General features: G+C 37.6%; 1 protein-coding gene across 1 annotated transcript; it reads left to right on the top strand.

The window, feature by feature from the left end:
* Positions 1–3,368: 3,368 nt before the first annotated feature.
* LOC149153224 (adenylate kinase 1, chloroplastic-like) lies at positions 3,369–17,660 on the top strand. Its single transcript, XM_089438865.1, has 4 exons — positions 3,369–3,858; positions 13,465–13,605; positions 16,646–16,915; positions 17,061–17,660. The coding sequence occupies exons 1-4, from the start codon at positions 3,490–3,492 to the stop codon at positions 17,220–17,222; spliced, it is 942 nt and encodes a 313-aa protein (XP_089294991.1). The 5' UTR covers positions 3,369–3,489; the 3' UTR covers positions 17,223–17,660.
* Positions 17,661–18,604: the final 944 nt, after the last annotated feature.

Below are 18,604 nucleotides of genomic sequence, written 5' to 3'. Positions count from 1 at the left end.
TGGATTCTCCGGTCAATGATTCAAAAGATTCAAGCCACAGATCTCTGAAATCCATAATCTTATCCCAGTACGGAGGGGATACTTGGAGTGATATCCTTTTACTCGAAAAATCGAGAGTGAGGATAGCAAGAAGAGCAACAGATTTTTACTTCTCCGCTGCTCTTCTGTCATCATCATTCTCTCATCCTGATGATGGATCCCACTTGGGATTTGAAACGTTGGTTCAAAAATGATAAAACTGTGGATTCTCCGGTCAATGAATCAAAAGATTCAAGCCACAGATCTCTGAAATCCATATCAACATCAAGTTTTTTTTCCTCAACAGTCATCTATTAATATTTCAGTAATATTTGCTTAAGCCAGGTATATTACAGCAAGCATAATAATGATATAAGATTGTATAATTTTAATTGGTTTTCACAGCCAAACTACTGCAATTTTAACTAACAGTATTATCTACAATCACTGTTGAAATAATTTCCTCAGAGGCTGTTACATACCTGGTCCGCCAAATTTGTAATTATGCTTCAGAAGTTCACCTGTAATCCTTGTTTGCTCTTGTCCACCCAACCATGAGATCCATCGCCAAGACTGGAATCTCCCCCCGAGCTATCTTGCAGGCCTAAAGCCCTCAACAAGATACATGCAACTTGTGCCTGGTTATCTGGTCCTCACCAGACTTAACCAGCTTTCCTTTCTTTCTTTCTTTTTTTTCTTCTTCTTCTGTCTGTCCCTACAACACAGAATTTTTGTCTCTACCCTCCCTTTTCCCCTGGAGGCCTCTCTAGTTAGGGAGGGTAGTTTCATGCAGTTTTCATAACTGATTTCCTCTTCCAATCTTCCTTTCAGAGGTTGCCAGCATTTCAAGAAGTATATATTCCTTTTCAATATATATTTAATTCACAATAAAATAATATGATTAGAGTTTTAAAAACAGTCTTTCAATTCTATCTTTTACTACAGTAAAATTCCAATATTTACATTTTCCGGGATCATCACAGAACATCGGGGAGCTAACCTTCTTAAATACCAACTTAATTCTCAAAAGATCCGTACCCCTGTAGTACAACGCCGACCTAGTGCTACAGATAAGGGGGCGTGACGTGAGGTTATGTCTTGATTTATACATAAACTACCTTGTTCCAACAACACCCCCGTGTTGGCCTACCCATCCATGAAGTGATTATTGGCATGCATCATATGGAACAAATTTACCTTTTCAAATTTTGTTAACATATAAATAATCCTTACCATGATTGAGGAGGTTTCATCATCAAGAATATTGACGTTCTCGAGGAGCTTCATATATTTTTGAATAATCATCATGGAGTCGCCAACTATAGACAATATTTTGATGCCATTAGCCAAAGTGATATTCAGACCTCATCAAAGAGAAAGGACTTGTCGCTTGATTATTCTTCGAGGTTAACAATTACCCCTTCCGCTCCAGCCTCCGTGCATGGGCCAAATTATTATTAATACCATGCAAAAAAACATTATTAACCCTATTATTATTATTATTATTAAATATAATATTCATATTAATATATTATAATATTAATATTATTAAATTTAATAACTTTGGAATAATACAATATTAAATTTGTTATATTGTAATATATATTAATATATCATGATATATATTAACTATAGATATATATGGGAGGGAAGAACACAAACATAGAGTGATAGAGGTGGAGAGATAGGGAGAATGACAAGGGAGAGATGGAGATAAATTAAAGGAGAGAGGAGAGGAGGAATGAAGAGAGAGAGGGGGAGAGGAGTCAGAGAGGTAGAAAAGGGTAAGAGAGGGAGAGGGAGACATAAAGATGGAGGGGGAGAGAGATAAGGAGAGAGGGAGGGAGATAGTGAGAGGATTGGAGGGGGGAGAGAGAGAGAGAGAGAGATGGGGGAAGAGAGAGGGAGGTAAGAGAGAAAGGAGGAGGAAGGATGAGAGAGATGACTTGAGAGAGAGGAGGAGAGAGGGAGCAATAGAGAGATGGAGTTGGAGGGGGGGGAGAGGGAGGCAAGAAGAAAGACATAGAGAGTGAGAAGTGGAGAGAGAGAGGGAGTGACAAGGGAGAGATGGAGAGAGAGTGTGTGTGTTTAGGGGTGAGATAAAGAGACAAAGAAGGAGAGATGGAGAGAAGGGGGGAGAGAAGGAGAGATATAGTAACATAGTTGGAGAGAGAGAGAGAGAGAGAGAGAGGAGAGGAAGGATGAGAGAGAGAAGGAGAGCGATGGGGGTAGAGAGAGGATTGGAGGGAAGAGAGAGAGAGAGAGAGAGAGAGTGATGGGGGAAGAGAGAGGGAGGTAGGATAGAAAGAGAGAGAGAGAGGACTTGAGAGAGAGGAGGATAGAGGGAGGGATAGAAAGTTGAGGGGGAGGGGGAGAGAGGGAGGGAAGAAGAAAGACATAGAGAGTGAGAAGTGGAGAGAGAGAGGGAGTGACAAGGGAGATATGGAGAGAGAGTGTGTATGTTTGGGGGTGAGATAAAGAGACAAAGAAGGAGAGATGGAGAGAAGGAGAGAGGGAGGGATATAATAACTGAGTTTGAGAGAGAGAGAGAGAGAGAGGTGGGAGAGAAAGGGAGAGAGAGGAAGGAAGATACAGGATGCGAGAGAGTGGAGAGAGGGAGGGAAAGAGAGATGAAGTTGGAGGGGGAGAGAGAGGAAGGTAAGAAGAAAGTGATAGAGAGAGAAAGGTGGAGAGATAGAGAGGGAGTGATAAGGAAGATGAAGAGAGAGGGAGAGAGGAGAGCATGAGGAAAGAGAGAGAAGTGAGGGAGGGGGAGAGAAGGGGAAGAGAGAGAGAGAGAGAGAGGGAGAGGAGGATGGAGGGATATGTAGATAGTTTGGAGAAAGAGAGTGTATGTTTTGGGGGTGCACTCAAAAAAAAGAGGTTTACACCTCGAGAGATTTAATCCCTCTCGGTACTTGATAGATCTAGAGTTAAGATGGATCTAGGCTAGTTTATTACTTTTAACTTATTATTATTATTTGAACCAACATTATTATTACTTTTTTTTAATTACGCTAGTATTTAAAATTATTTACATACTTACCTTACATGTAGATATCTAACCTCTACTCAATTATAGACGCCTTCCACTGGAACAAGTAAACTAGTTTAAAATTACTTGAGAAGTTTGAAACCTAGGGCCTCCTATATTAATTGACAAACAGACCACCATTCAGCCTAGGTCAATACACTTAAACCCTAAAATTATTACTTAAATCGATAGATGCACAAACACCTAGGACAACTCCAAAAACGTCACCCTACGCAATGTTGAGGGTTGTGAACCCTATACTTATAACTAAGTATTTTCAACTTACCATTTATAAATTTTCTATGCTAGTTCTCACAATTTTTTCCTAATTAAGGGAGCAAGAAGATTGTTATGATAGTAACCCAACCTTAGTCGTTCAACCAAAACCCTGGCGCTCTCTCAAAGTTGCAATAGGGTTTAAGAAGTATCTAAAGAAAATGACTTTAATCCGCCGTCTCTGCAGGCGTGAGATGTTGAATCCAGGCATTGCAGCGGCGCCTTTGCTAAGGTATGGGGCAGCTCCTGGTATTGCAATGGCGCCTCTGCGAAGGTATGGGGCAACTGCCGCTGCTCTGATAGATGACGACGATGATTACTGGGAGAATGATCGTGCGTCGTCGGTCATGGCGCCAGAAGCCGACGGTCATACGATTGGCAGGGGTGTTCAGTGGGTTTTTATTGGGAGCCCCGGCGTGGGGAAGAGCGCCTATGCCAGTAAGGTTTCCAAGCTGCTGAATGTGCCTCATATATCCATGGGCAATCTCGTCAGGGCGGAGCTTAGAGTAGAGTCCTCTCTCTCAAAGCAGGTTAGTTAACAAGTCAGAAATTGAATTCCTTTTTTGGCATATGAAATCCATTACTGGATGTGCATTTCAGGCATTTTCAGTTGTATATCATTTTGAAAGTCAACATGTGTGGTCATCAGATTCTAGATCTTAGATCCTCTGCATGACCTATGAGTTGTTTTCATATATATTTTAGTTTTTTTAATAAGTTTAATTCATTCTATGGTTTCCAAAGTTCCTATAAGGTTCCTACTGCACCACCGGCGCTGTAATGAAATTATTTACGATTCGATCTTTAGTATATTTTGTTGTTAGAATGCTATTTGGAATTTGAAGTTTAATTTTGAACTATATCAGGTGGCGCTGTTGATTTGAAGTTATGTTTGGGTTTGGGGAAATAAAAGGGTTGTATTACTTTTTTTTTTTAACGGTACCTGGGGGATACTTGTATAAGTAAAAGCTTTATGTAGCCAAGGCTCACGTCAAGATTATAAAAATTACTGGTTTTGGATTTCAGACAAAATCCAGCTCCTTATTTGCCTATACATAAAATACTTATGTATACCAAGACTTCATCTGGATACTTATTACCTGAGTATCCTGATAAATTATTGACATAATAGAAGACAGAAATCTGGATTACAGACCCGATTTCTTGTCACTATTGGCTGTGCTACTGAAGGAGATTTTTTCTCCGTTGTTATTGTTGTCCAAGTTTCATTTGTCTTTGATGAAGTCCTTGCTATTCTTGCCAATCCCGATTTGTTTTGATATGGGGGGATCGAATTGTTATTGTATCTCACCTTCTTCAGCCTGATCTGCCGAATTCACTTTAGATGCATCTTGATCTGGATCTGACTGAAAATTATGCTCTTCCAGCAATCCTTGATCTACCGATCCTTGCTGAGATGGAGGGTTTTCTTTTAAAGGAGTATCTCTAGCTTGTTCTGAATCCATTACTGTGTCCCTAGTTTCCTCTGTTTTCTCATTTGGCTCTTCCATGGGAGGGTCGAATTCAGGTGGATCTTCCTTGGTCGTTGGAGGATCTTTTTGGGGTGGTGTTCCACTGGCTTTCAGGTGGATCTTCCTTGGTTGTTGGAGGATATTTTGGGGGTGGTGTTCCACTAGCTTTCAAAGAGACCTCTTTGGACCACTCCTTGTGTGGGTTTGAATCAGGTGAATTTTCCTTGTAGATTAGTTGATGTTGCTATTTATAGCAAACCCACCAAGTTGATTTATGTTGGTGCTTCTTAGCCTTCCTTGGTTCTTTAGGGAATTGTGCTGCAAAATGCCTTGTTTCAAAACAGGCTCTACAACATAAAAAATTATTTTCATAATCCAACTTTTGATTCCCTAAGTAGTTTTCACCTGTCAAAATTATTTTTGTCAGAAATCCTTTGTTGAAATCCATTTCGACACATATTTGAGCATATGTAGATATGCTTTGATTCTTTGATTTGAGCATATGTAGATATGCTTTGATTCTTTGATTTTGGACTTCCATAATGTAACCTGCCTACAAGTTTACCAACGGCTAGAAGAGAGGGTAAACCCCAAAAATGCAAGGGTAGATTTGGGAGTCTAACCCAAATGGGAGTCGAGGTTAAAGTGTTAATCAGAGGATTTACCTTGAAACCAAACTCCTGAATCTAGGGTCAAATCCTTGTCTTGTGGAAGATTAAACTCAACAATAAAACACCTTTTTGCATAGGACTAAATGAAAGCTTCTTTCATCTCTGGCTTCCAAGAACTCGAGATCTAATTGTGAAGATCAACTAGTTGAGGCCAACAACCATTAAAACATCACACTAATGCATTGGCACCACTCGATTAGCAACATCTTGCACCATGGGTATGGATTAAGCCAGGGCCTGCTGCACCAAAAAGGAATTAAAAGAGGGAGGACAAGTAGTGGCATCTTTCTTGACTATCTCTGTAGGACGAACCACCCTGATTGCCAGGAGAACCATTGATTGCACCCTTGAAAGAACTTGCAAGGGGCCCTTTAGAGGGCCTGATCTGATCTGCCCTGCAGATTGAGATACCAACAAAATTGAATGGAGACCCTTGCCGTACAGGAGCCTGAAACACAAAGAAAATTGCCCAAGTCGTGCCTGTGCTTGCAAGAGAGGACATTTGCAAGTGGGCAAGACTAGACCCTAACCACTACTGTTTGTTGCAGGGGAAATGGTCATATTGATTCAACCCCAAAATTAAAAAAGGTTCGTATTGCTTTATAAAGGGAAAAAAATACACTTCACTATATGCCGTGGTATTTTTAGCTTTGTTCTCAAACCTCACTTTTTTTGAGTGTTAGAGCCATGGCTTTCAAGCCAACTCCATCTTTGAAGACTTTGAAAATAAAATTAAGATGTGCAGAGTTTGTAACTGAAGGTATTAAAATATCAGTTCTAGCAATGGCTATTGTGTTAGATCCACCGTTTGCCTTCCTACATGCCAGACAATTTACAAGCTTTAACAATCATCCTTATCAAAATCTTCCTTCTTCTTAGTGCGATCACTATATACCAAGTGCTATAGCAGCTACTGTTGTCAAACTTATATATCGATAGTTTTACCTTTGTAGAAAGAGCTCAAAAAGGGATATTTTGCGAGAATCAAATGTCATTCAGTGGTGTTAAAGCTTCTCGGTTCTGATTTGTCATCTCTGTTGGGATCACTACTTGTCTTCGTTTGCCAACCAGGCAGTTGACCCTAACCTTTGACAGGATGTATTGGGTTATGATTCTTGAATCAACTGTGATGCTTTTGATGGACGGCATTGTTGAAGGCATCTCGTCTTTGTCTGTGAGCAGGCCCGTTTGCTCTCCCTTACAACCAGATTTTTTGTTTGTTGCATGAAAGCCATGATTTGAGACATCTTTTCCAGCATCAGTACCTATTTTTTGTTATCTTCACCCATTTGTTGCAGAAGGATCTGAGCCAAGAAAGAAATCTTCTTGCCAGTTTCCTTCAGTATTCTCCTTCACTATTCTCTCTACTATACCTTTACTGCAATTTTAAGTCCACGTCTTCCTTAAAGACATTCCTCTTGCTTCTGGTATGTTTTGGTCTTGTTGACGAGAAGGTAGTGGGGCCTCCCAAGCCTTTACCTCCAAACATGGCTCTTCCTTAAGCTCTTCCTAGTCTCCTTTATTCTCCCTACCTCCTACTGATGCCATGACCTCTGTCCATAAGTCTTTCCATCAGTTTCCCTGGTGGTGAGTGTCGTGTTACCTCACCAAGTTCTCTGTACAGATCCAAGACCATTTGCCTTCCCCACTCTCAACGATGGAGTATAATGGTTTTAACTGCAGAGATTTGGTATAAACCAACTTCACATCTGATTGAAACATCTTCTTGCCTTGCCTGTTGTAGGTTATTAAGATTCTCTTCATTCTTTTCTTATCACTGTGTCATCCATACTCCAGGTATACACTTGATAGACTGCCTTTTACCACTTTCCATCCCCTCTTTATTCAGTCTTTCCTGCCACTATTTTCTGTCATAAAAGCTGATGGCAATCGATACCTCCTGCAAGCACTACAACCTTGCCTTGAGGTAATCATTGATATTTCTGTTAGTTGTGTCAACCTTAATGTCATCTTAGTAATTCTGTTCTACCTGCCTTGTTTGTTGAGTTGGCATACCTACAAGGCTCCTCATCTCCTTGCTCCCCTTCCTTAGCATCCCCATGATCCCTTCAGGTCACTTATTAAACATTCTTTGAGAGATATGGTCCCTTCTACCTAGCAATTTTGATCTTTTTTGTCTTATTGCTCCGAGAGGCGCACCACAACCCAATATGGGGGAGATGTGTAGATGTTAGATGTGTACTAGTTAAATATGTGAATATTTTTTAAATATCAGGCTCATAAATATACATATGTTATGTTATGTAAACATTTTGACTTGGTCAAATTCCATAAAAAAAAAATAAAAATAAAAACTAAAAAATTAAAAAATTAAAAATAATAATTAAAATAAAATTGAGATAAAATAGTAAATTTACTGGAGTTTTTTGGGCTCTAGGTTTTCACAACCCATGGTTTTTCCCATGAATCTCCTCTAATGATCTAATTACATAATTAATATATCTATATATATATATATATATATATATATATATATATAATTAATTAATTAATTAATTGATTAAAAAAATTATAATTATTAATTAAAATAAGATTGAGATAAAATAGTGAATTTATGGATGGAGGTTTTTGGGCTCTAGGTTTTCACAATCCGTGATTTTGCTCTTGGTATTCTTCTCTAATGGTCAAATTACATTAAAAAAAACTAAGAAAAAAATTAATAATTGATTGGGCCGAGAGGCGCTCTACAACCCAGTATGGGGGAGATGTGTAGGAGTTAAATATGTAAATATTTTTTAAATGTCAGTGTCATAAATATACATATGTTATGTTATGTAAACATTTTGACTTGGTCAAATTACATTAAAAAAATTGAGATAAAAGAGCCAATTTAAGGGAAATTTTTGTGCTCTAGGTTTTCACAACTCATGTTTTTGCCCATGATATTCTTCTCTAATGATCAAATTACATAAAAAAATAAAATTAATAATTAATAATTAAAATAAGATTGAGATAAAATAGAAAATTTATGGATGGAGATTTTTGGGCTCCAGGTTTTCGCAACCCATGATTTTGCTCATGGTATTTTTCGCTACTGGTTAAATTACATTAAAAAAATAAAAAAATTAATAATTGATAATTAAAATAAAAGTGAGATAAAATAGTAAATTTAGGGATGGAGGTTTTTGGTCTCTAGGTTTTCACTACCCATGTTTTTTCCCATGGTATCATTCTCTAATGTAGCCATTCATTGCAATAAAAGCTCTTGGCTAGATCAAAGTAAATCCTAATTTCCACCACAAATGTCATAACCCTGAGCAATTTTCATATCCAATTTGGCAAAGAAAATCGCTCAATAAAGGCACACTACACAAAGACTTTATACCTCTGTAGATGCATGTCTTCCAGGTAAACCTTGGAAAAAACAACCTTGCTTACTTTGTTACGTAGTCTTCAAAGGTTAGATTTTTCCAAGTTGTTTTGTATGTTATGCATTTATTTTATATGTTCAAAATTTTACTCTTGAGTTTGAAGAGAAATGCGAGCACGAAAAAAATAAAATCTGGTGCATGCAGTCCTACATTTTGTTTATATTATGTTTTTCCGCATTAAAATTTATTGGAGTTGCTCAGTTTAGATTGTGTCGGCCATTGGTTTTAACCTCATGAAAATTCACTAGAATATGTCTCTCAGATGTTCATAACAACTTAGTTTAGATACAATTATTATTGAGTTTTATTTAGGAGATCAAATGATAACATTAAAAATAAAATTAAACTAGGGATAGTTAATTTCCTAGACTCCTCAGGTTCGTGCTATGTGGAAGCAACAAAGAAACAGCCCAACATTTATTCTTGGACTGCCATTATGCTAAGTAAACGTGGGGCCTCATCCTATTGGCACTACAGATTCCTCCCTTAGCCCAGTGTGCTGCACCTGACCTTTTTGCCTATTGGAACAAGCAATACCTGCAAAGCATTCCCATTAAATCCTTCTGGAACAAAGTCTGGACAGCCATTCCAAAATTTGTCTGTTGGCAGATTTGGTTGGCCCGCAATGATCAGATCTTCAATGGACATCAACTCTCCCCTCTCCAGGTTGCAGCTAAAGCCAAAGCCTTCCTTTTGGAAGCAGCCCAACAGCAGTTTCACAAAGAGGATCCTCTTCTCCTCCCTGAAGAAAGGAGATGGCTATGCCCCCTGGAGCCTTCTCCTCGAAAATCCCCTCTCACTCCCCAAACAGCAAATCCGGAATGGCGCAGAAGAGATTCCGAGGACACCTTCTCAAACTGGTGGAGATCCAAAAAGCTAACCACAATCTTCTTTGACGGGGCCTCCAAAGGAAATCCCGGAACTGCTGGTGCAGGAGGGATCATCTATTCCACAGATGGGACACTAAAAGACTGTTTTTGCTGGAGTTTAGGCCAGAAATCCAACAACCAAGCTGAAATTTATGGCCTTCTCAAAGCCTGCCAGATAGCAAGAGATCAGGGTGTAAATGAGCTGCAAGTTTTTGGAGATTCCGAGATCCTAATAAAGAAATTAAATACGGAAGATCTTTTTAACAATGCTGCTTTAAACAAAATCGTGGGCAGATTGAAAAGAGTGTTGCAAGAATTCAACACCTATAAGTTCTACCATATCCTCAGAATCTTGAACGGTGAAGCTGATCAAATGGCGAATAAAGGATGCTCTCTCCCGAAAGGGCAGCTGATTGTAAATGGCAACATCTCCTTCCAAACACCATGAAATCGATGTAATCCAAAATCTGAAGCAGAAGGCTGCTCACTTTGTAATCGGGGCTGCCATGGCAAAGTCCCCTCTTATCTTTTCCACGTAAATAAAATTCATAACCGTTTCAGTTAAAAAAAAAAATATCCTAGACTCCTGCAAAGACAAAGGTATATATTCTTATTGGGTTTTATGGTATAGTAGAGAAGCATATTACGTTTTACAGTCTAACAACAGAGCTTCAAGTAGACTGTCTTAACTACCGAGCTCATATGTATCAAACCAGCCTAGATCCATCTTAACTCTGGATCTATAAGCGCTGAAAGGGATCAAATCTCTTGAAGTGCAAACCTTTCCTCAAGTTTTGCACTCAAAAAAGAGGTTTGCACCATGAGAGATTTTATCCCTCTCAGCGCTTGATAGATCCGGAGTTAAGATGGATCTAGGCTGGTTCAATTATGGTTTTAAGCATTTGATAATACTCTCCTTCTCTATGGTCTTGCCTATCATCAGCTCTGTTAGTTGATTTTCAAAGCTCTTAAAATATTTAAGCTTTATTTATTTATAAAATTTACTTGCTGATCTTTTTCGAATTTTCTACTGACCATGTTAGTCATTTTTTCTGCTAGTCTAGTCTCTAGCAGCTAGCTTTGAGATTTCCATAGCCTGAGAAGATCTGTTTAGCCACTGTTATAAATGTGCTGAGCTTGGTCTTCTGAGTGTTATTCAGAACTTTGCAAGCCAGTTGTCATGAGTTGAAGATCACACGGGTCGTGGTATGATTCATATTACAACCTAGGCAATAGAGGCTCCTTGCTCAATTAATGTGTCAACACACTTTAACAGCATGAAAAAAATTAAAGCTTGCTCAGGGTTTAAAATATTAATTAATGAAGCTCTTGCATCACTTCAAAAAACATGCCCTGAGGGCCTTCATTACATATGGTTTATTTTCTCATCTCAGATGCCAGGTCTGAGGGTTACCTAACCTGCCAAAATCACCCATTAGTTGCATATGGCCATATAGTTGTAGCAGACCAGAACAGGAATAGAACCCTATTGGATGGCTCAACACTCTGTTGGCCTCGCAAATGAACCAATGCCCCTTTGGCTTTGATTTACACATTTGGAAAAATATAGAAAAATTTCCCAAGAAAAATTTCTGAAGGATATGTTTTAGCCTTCAGGCGTAGTAGCCATGTTTAGAAGAAATGAAAAATATTGGAACCAAAAAATATAAACTAAAAGAAGATCAAATAATGACAGAATTTTGGCCAAAAGAGCTATGGCTGACTATGGCTGAAAAATGAAAAAAAATTAAAGTAAATCCTAACCTGCCAAACTCCTTAAGGCTTACACTGAAAAAATAAGAGCAATGCAACTCAGCAATATATTGAACTGTTTTAGATGAGGAGACAGTGTGAATCTATTCAGTAAAGCCTAAAAATGCTTGCCATGCTGGCGCACACTGATTCAGATGACTATCATGGTTTATGGATCCAGACTCTATAGTCAAAATTGGTGAGTCACAAAAAATGTCCCTTTTAAAACACTCTGTTTGGAAAAACAACTTTCTGCTGGCATTTTTTTTACTAAGATTCAGCAATTATTCTTTGCGATGGTACTACAAAATTCGTGCTTTGAAAAATGTTTCATATCTATAATATGGACTTTCTTTGTTGTTGCTGCCCCCCTCTGCTATGCTTTATAAAGACAACCTTGATTACTTTGAACATGAGTGAAATGAAATATATTTTTGTGTTTTAGAAGTCCAGAATTGTTGGCAATTTGCTTCTCTCCCTCAAACAATGAAATAAAAAACTTATGTTCATGCAGGTTGTCTAGTTGTTTAAGCTGCCAGTGTGTTTTTGCATCCAAACTAGCTCTGGGTTATAATCTAATGAAAGCAGAGTTAACTATGCGGCGATTTTGATCTTTTCCAAATCTTTTATTAATGCTGTGGTTTCAGATAATCATGGGTACAAGGATTTGGCTTACTTTTTTTCAATAAAGGCCACAAAAAATACCTGCTTTGTTAATCTTTCATGCCATATAATATTGGGTTATCTTTGTTGTTGTTGTGCCGCTCTACTGTGTTTCTTTTTTGAGGGGAATCAAGACTACATTGAAGATGAATGAAATTAAGTATATTTTCATGTGTTAGAAGTCCAGAATGTTTGAAATTTGTTTCTATGCATCAAACAAGGAAATAAAAAACTTATGTCCATAAAGGTTGCCCAATTGTTTAAACAGCCAGTGTATTTTTGCATCCAAACTAGCTCATGCTTATAATCTAATGAAAACAGATTTAACTAGGGTGTAATTTTGGCATTTTCCAAATAAGAGAACCCTTCAATGAATCTAATGAAAACAGATTTAACTAGGGTGTAATTTTGGCATTTTCCAAATAAGAGAACCCTTAAATGATGCATCAATTTTATATATTGATGATTACAAGGATTGGGCTTATTATTTTCTGTGAAGAGCCACATAAGTCATATGATTATTTAGTTCACATGGCGAGTGTGCCTCAAAAATCTCAAGATAGAATGACATCTGATTTAGTACTAAAGGCTGTAGGTCTCTGAAACACATCACAGTACATAACATCTTCTGATTAGTTCGAAGAACTTTAGTCTATGGTGTATTCCTAATTTTGTTTTGAAAGGGCATGATATAATAATGACTGAACATGTCTCTGGTGGCTCTGGTATGTTACTCTGTTACAAAACAATCATGGGAGATATTTCATTGTTCTACCATCTTATGGGGCTATGGTTACATGCAGCAAGCATAGTGTGCAATTATAAGATAATAGTTCTCTTCAGGCTCACATGCCTTTAAAGTCTGGAGGGTTTCTATGTGGGAGTCTTCCTCTGACTGTTTTGAACAATTTGAAATTTGTTTTCAAACTGGGTGCCTCTTAACGCTTGTGTAGAGCATCATCATCCAAAGATAAGCAGGAACCAATTGTCTCAAGACTCAGGATGATGCAAGAGTACTTTTCCAATTGTAACTTGGAGAGTTGTTAGTTGGTTAAATAGGCTTTAGATACACAGTTAGTTTGAGCACTATAAATAATCATGTGATTATGGCATTTGATAATAATGCACTATGTATGGTGCATTATGGCATTTGCATTTATATCATTGCTCCTTTTCTTTTGATCGTTCTTGCTTTTGTCATTAAAGAGAGTCCTATTTTGAGAAATCAGGTGAAAATAATATTGTTCTGCTACAGTAAGTGATGACTGGTGCTCTTTCAATATATGCATTGCTGATTGATTTCAACATTTCTTGTAGCTGTCAACCGCTGTTAGTCAAGGGAAGCTCCTTCCAGACGACATAATCTTCGACTTGTTATCCAAACGATTGGAGCTTGGAGTCACCCTTGGAGAAAGAGGATTTGTTCTTGATGGCTTTCCACGAACGAGACTTCAAGCAGTAAGCTTCTGTATTCTTTAGTACCAATCAGCTTAATTTAGATTGTAGATTCTTGTCAAATCTGTCTGCTTGTTGAAAGACTGGACTGGCTTCGTTGTGAAAAATTGGACAAGTTCATAGATTGACAGTAATCGGTCAGCATCGTTTAAGTACTTTGTTATTAAAGGATGAGTATTATTCAATGTACACATAGTTGTGATGGGTCTCAGCTTCAACAAAAGTCAGAATCTACATTCTCTAAATTTTTTAGATATATTTTTTTTTCAGCATAACAAGATTTTAGCCCAATCAAGTTTTTGTCACTGACCACTCTGTTCCCGTCTATCAATTGTCAGTGCGAGCCCATATATGCTCAACCTATCCAGTGTAAGATTTCAACTATCGTCAACATGGTCAGAGCAACCATTCACTAGCTGGACTACAGTAGGCACACGCAAATATGGATTGTATTAGTTGGAATGAATTATCATATTAGGGTCATTATTTTATCCCGAGAGTTGCTTTTTCAGTGTGTAGTGGAAGCTGAATCATTGCATGTTATTACCTTGTTTTATTGGAACTATAAAGTTTCATGTCTTGATGATTAAAACCAATCAAGCAATTATAGTAATCGAAGGCAGTGTAAAGGGCATCTGTGTCATTTCTAATGCAATGCAATTTACGAACTTTTGTAATGAATTGTAACTGTAGTAGTTGAGGTACAGTTAGAAAATGATATAAAGTACACGATGGCAACTCCTTCGTTTATAGCTATAAGATGAATTGAAGCCTGTTGGAAGGAATCATTTGACCAAGATCACCCACAACTGGTCTTTCATTGCCTGGTATTGTACGGTGGTTACTTGTTTTCTCTCATTATGATGTCCTGTCTAGTGCTTTGTCTGAACTCGTTCAATATTGAACCAATTGAGATATTATTATTTATTTTTGTGGCATGGCACACAGGTGGTGGTGGTTGGGGGGTGGGTGTTAGTTATATGCTTCTACTTGTGTGTCTTTTGCACAGTAATTGTGACACGCCATTAGCCATATGGAAGAAGCTTGTTCTTAACTTAACTTACTGCTTCCCTTTTGTTTCTTTAAGGTGAAGAACCATGTGCTAGCTAGCGATATGCCATTATGGATAATATTTGCTTCTGTTCAGAAGGGGCATTTCTGCTCTATAAGACCTAAAGATGGATTGACAGAATGAAATACTTGTGTTACTCTGATAAAAAACTTTCCATCAGAATAAGCACCTTTTGGCACACAAAATAGTTGCATGCTTCTATTCAACCTAAAAAACTATTAGCAATGGCCTACCTAGTCCTATCGAAGAAGCTGGTTTCCATCTTGATTGCGCCGAGAGGCGCTTTCCAGTCCAGTGTGGAAGAGATGTTGTAATGTCCTACCCTGTAAACATTTTGACTTGGTCAAAATACATAAGCTTTGGACTAAGGCTTAGCCTCCTTAGTCTGAGAGGGCTCTCTCACAGATTATGAATATTGACTAATGACAAGAAAAGATGGCTAACTCTTATAAGACACATGAAAAATAAGCTGGCTGGACAACATTGAATTGATTCCCATTGGGCTTATGGAGTCTCTCATATCTCAGCAAACAAAACACTATCTTTTCATAGAAATCAGGGCACTTTACATCTATATGTTCAAACATAACTTTGAAACCACAGTTTGCCAAGGCATACAGGAAGTCAGAGCATGATTCATGAGTTCTGAGTGATTATGCATTAACAAAACTGTAAAAGAACCTTAAAGAAAGAATACCATCACACATTTGAACAAGAAGATCCATTGTGAATCCTGAGAAGAAAACACAGTCATTTGCATTACTGAAATTTGTTTATACATAAACCAAAAACAGTCTTCTCCAAACATAAAATTTTCAATAACTCTGTACAGTGATATGGGGTTTAACGGTAAGTTTCGTTGGGTGAAACCCACGAGACGGAGGTTCAAATCTCGTTGAGTACATGGCCTGTTGTGTCTTGGCTAGAAGAGTAGGCGACCCCAGAGTGGACGTCTCGGCTCTTGTTGAGGCATAAGTTCTTGCTATGTGTGGCTTGCAGGTTGCTGCACCTAGCCTAGGTTTATAGTGGCAGCCAGTTGGATTTGATCCTGGGCCTGCCCAGGATAACTCTCACCAGTTACCGATTGTCCTAGTGTTAAAAAAAAAAAATACATAAAATAAAAATAAAAATACAAAATAAAATTAATAATGTGAAAACATTTTTACTCGGTCAAAATAAAATAAAAATAATAAAAAAACATTAAACTAAATTTAACTTCATAGTATTGACCCATGGTATTCATGTGGAATATCTCCCATTTAAAGGGGGAAATTAAACCAGCCTAGATCTATCTTAACTTTGGATCTACCAAGCACGAGAGGGATCAAATCCCCTGAGATGCAAACCTCTTTTGCATCTCTTTTAAAGTGCAAAGAGATTTGACCCCTCTTAGTGCTCGGTAGATCCGGAGTTAAGATGGATCTAGGCTGGTTCATTGCTTCTTGTTAAGGTTGTCCCTTTTGTGTCTGTTAAAGTGAACAACCATGCGCTAGCTAGTGGTATGCCATGATGGACAATATTTACTTCTGGATGGCATGAGCATTTCTGCTCTGTAAAAGCTAAGATGGATTGGGATATCGAAGTATGCCATGTTGTCCCATGTGCCAAAGGGTGCTTATTATGATGGGAAGATTTTCTGGGACTAAGAGTACGTTTGTGTGCCAAAAGGTACTTGACACTTGTTATTATGGGAAGATTTTATAGGGACCACGGGTCGAGGAAGTGACAAATGTACATTCTGGTCAATACCCAGGTTAATATCCGGAGGGGAACTCATTGCATCTAAATATTACACACAAGTCTATTCAAAGATGTAGCATCTGATTAGAGCTTTTGGAAATTTAGTGCATTCACAATTGCTTATCAATGTTAAATTTTCTGTCCAGCATCGCTTGCCTTTTAAATATTATGTTACATGATCTCTTTTACAGGGGGAACATAGTAGTTATTTTAATCTCTTTGTTTTTGCAGGAAATCTTGGATCTTGTTGCAGATATTGACCTTGCTATTAACTTGAAATGTAGAGAGGATATTCTAATCAAGAGGTGCTTAGGAAGGAGAGTCTGTACTGAATGTGGTAAGAATTTTAATGTTGCAAGCATTGACGTGAAAGGTAATGGAGGGTCCAGAATTCACATGCCACCTGTTTTGCCACCATACGCTTGTCTAGGAAAGCTTGTTACTAGTACGAGTGACACTAAAGAGATTCTAAAAGAAAAGCTTCGTGTCTACTCAGAGCAGGTATTATTGATAACCATCTTTTTGTTAGAAGTTTTTTTATTATAAGCTTGTTAGTAACCGAACAGCAGCTTGTTGGCTGACACCTTTATCTTCTAAATCATTTCTCATGTCTACATCTAACTTTGCTCTTATTTTGGTTTGCCAGAGCAAAGCACTCGAAAATCATTATTGCAAGCAAAGGAAGCTGTTAAATTTTGAGGTACCAGGAGACATAAAAGAAGCATGGCCGGGGCTTCTAGCAGCATTGGATCTCAAGGATATAAATACTACTTTCCAGCGTTTAAACAGCTTAACATCTTACAACTAATTGTGGGAAAACGTGAGGTGGAATTACTCTTTTATTTCTTTTCTATTGGTGTTTCATATCATCTTAGCTTAACTCGCACAACACTGGCACTTTAGGTACACAGTACACACGAAGTTCAATTTTGCTAGCTTAGTTTTAGTACAAGTAGGTCCTATTCCTTGATCCTTCTCCAACAGGGATGATGCCTTCCAGTTGCAAGCTTAGGGAATTATTGCCTAAGCAATGCACGCTCAATTTTGGAGACACATTATTCTTGCCCTATAGGAATGTGTAACGTATACCACTTTTTCTCTTATTCCAATGGAAACTTTGTAGTGTTGCATATAAAAGTCTATGCAGCTATACAGTTTTGATAAAGACGGAGACGTGAAAGCTGGCTGTGCTTTTGTCAAATTTTAATATCCTATTTGAATAGTGATTGTTTGGACTTCTTGATTATTCTGTTAAAGCTGTTAAATATTAAATGCTTTGGGGGGGCTATATCATCATATCATTAAATCCTCGTAAGAGTTTATTCAATATATTGTAACCAGTCATAACCAGTCAAAATGCATATAACCTTCTACAATAAACAAACAAGATATAACTAATCTTGAAGGCTTGGTCGTAGGTACTATCAGATGCCGTTAAATAAAAAAATACCCCTTCGGGCCCCATTATGTAATATTCATATGATTGTTTCTTTTATAAAGCCTCAATGCCAGTTGGAGTTCCCAAGCAACTGCACTCAAATGGTGTGAGCAGCAAATGCTTGCTCAAAACATGGATACTTGAGACTGCATTATGATATCCATATTGTTATTATGGAACCCATTTTAGATTAATAATCCCATTATTTAATATTCATATGATTGTTTCTTTTATAAAGCCTCAATGCTAGTTGGAGTTCCCAAGCAACTGCACTCAAATGGTGTGAGCAGCAAATGCTTGCTCAAAACATGGATACTTGAGACTGCATTATGATATCCATAATGTTATTATGGAACCCATTTTAGATTAATAATCAAATACGAGTGAATTGATTACTGTTGATAGAATGCTTATTTTGCAAGGGATTGAAACATAATCAAGTTAAACATGATTCGTGTTGCTCATTCTGTTCATTACATGCTTGTTTCTAATCACAATTCAATTTTCTTGATTGTACTTTTAAACATTGTGTTTTAGAAATATGATAATTGTATGACAAATAACATGACAAAGGATTATCTATCAAAATTTTTATATTGCAAGTCACAAGGCAAGGTCATTTCAAAGTTTTATGTGAATTCTAGTTAACGTTTTTGACAAAATATTTCCATGTCAGATGTTTTCACAACATAGTGTGGTTTTGAAACAAAGTTGAAAGGATTAAATAGAAATTGTACTATTATGTGTTACAT

This window comes from Pinus tabuliformis, chromosome 9 (assembly GCF_031772625.1).
Source record: "Pinus tabuliformis cultivar Carrire ecotype Pingquan chromosome 9, CPIR1, whole genome shotgun sequence".
NCBI classification, from domain to species: domain Eukaryota; kingdom Viridiplantae; phylum Streptophyta; class Pinopsida; order Pinales; family Pinaceae; genus Pinus; species Pinus tabuliformis.
This window is presented reverse-complemented; position numbering and strand designations above follow the sequence as displayed.

Excerpts from the sequence above, each read along its gene's own strand:
- LOC149153224 (XM_089438865.1), top strand. The coding sequence starts at position 3,490 with ATGACTTTAATCCGCCGTCTCTGCAGGCGTGAGATGTTGAATCCAGGC. Across the intron at positions 3,859-13,464 it reads AGTCCTCTCTCTCAAAGCAG|CTGTCAACCGCTGTTAGTCA; the intron begins GTTAGTTAACAA and ends CATTTCTTGTAG. Across the intron at positions 13,606-16,645 it reads CACGAACGAGACTTCAAGCA|GAAATCTTGGATCTTGTTGC; the intron begins GTAAGCTTCTGT and ends TTGTTTTTGCAG.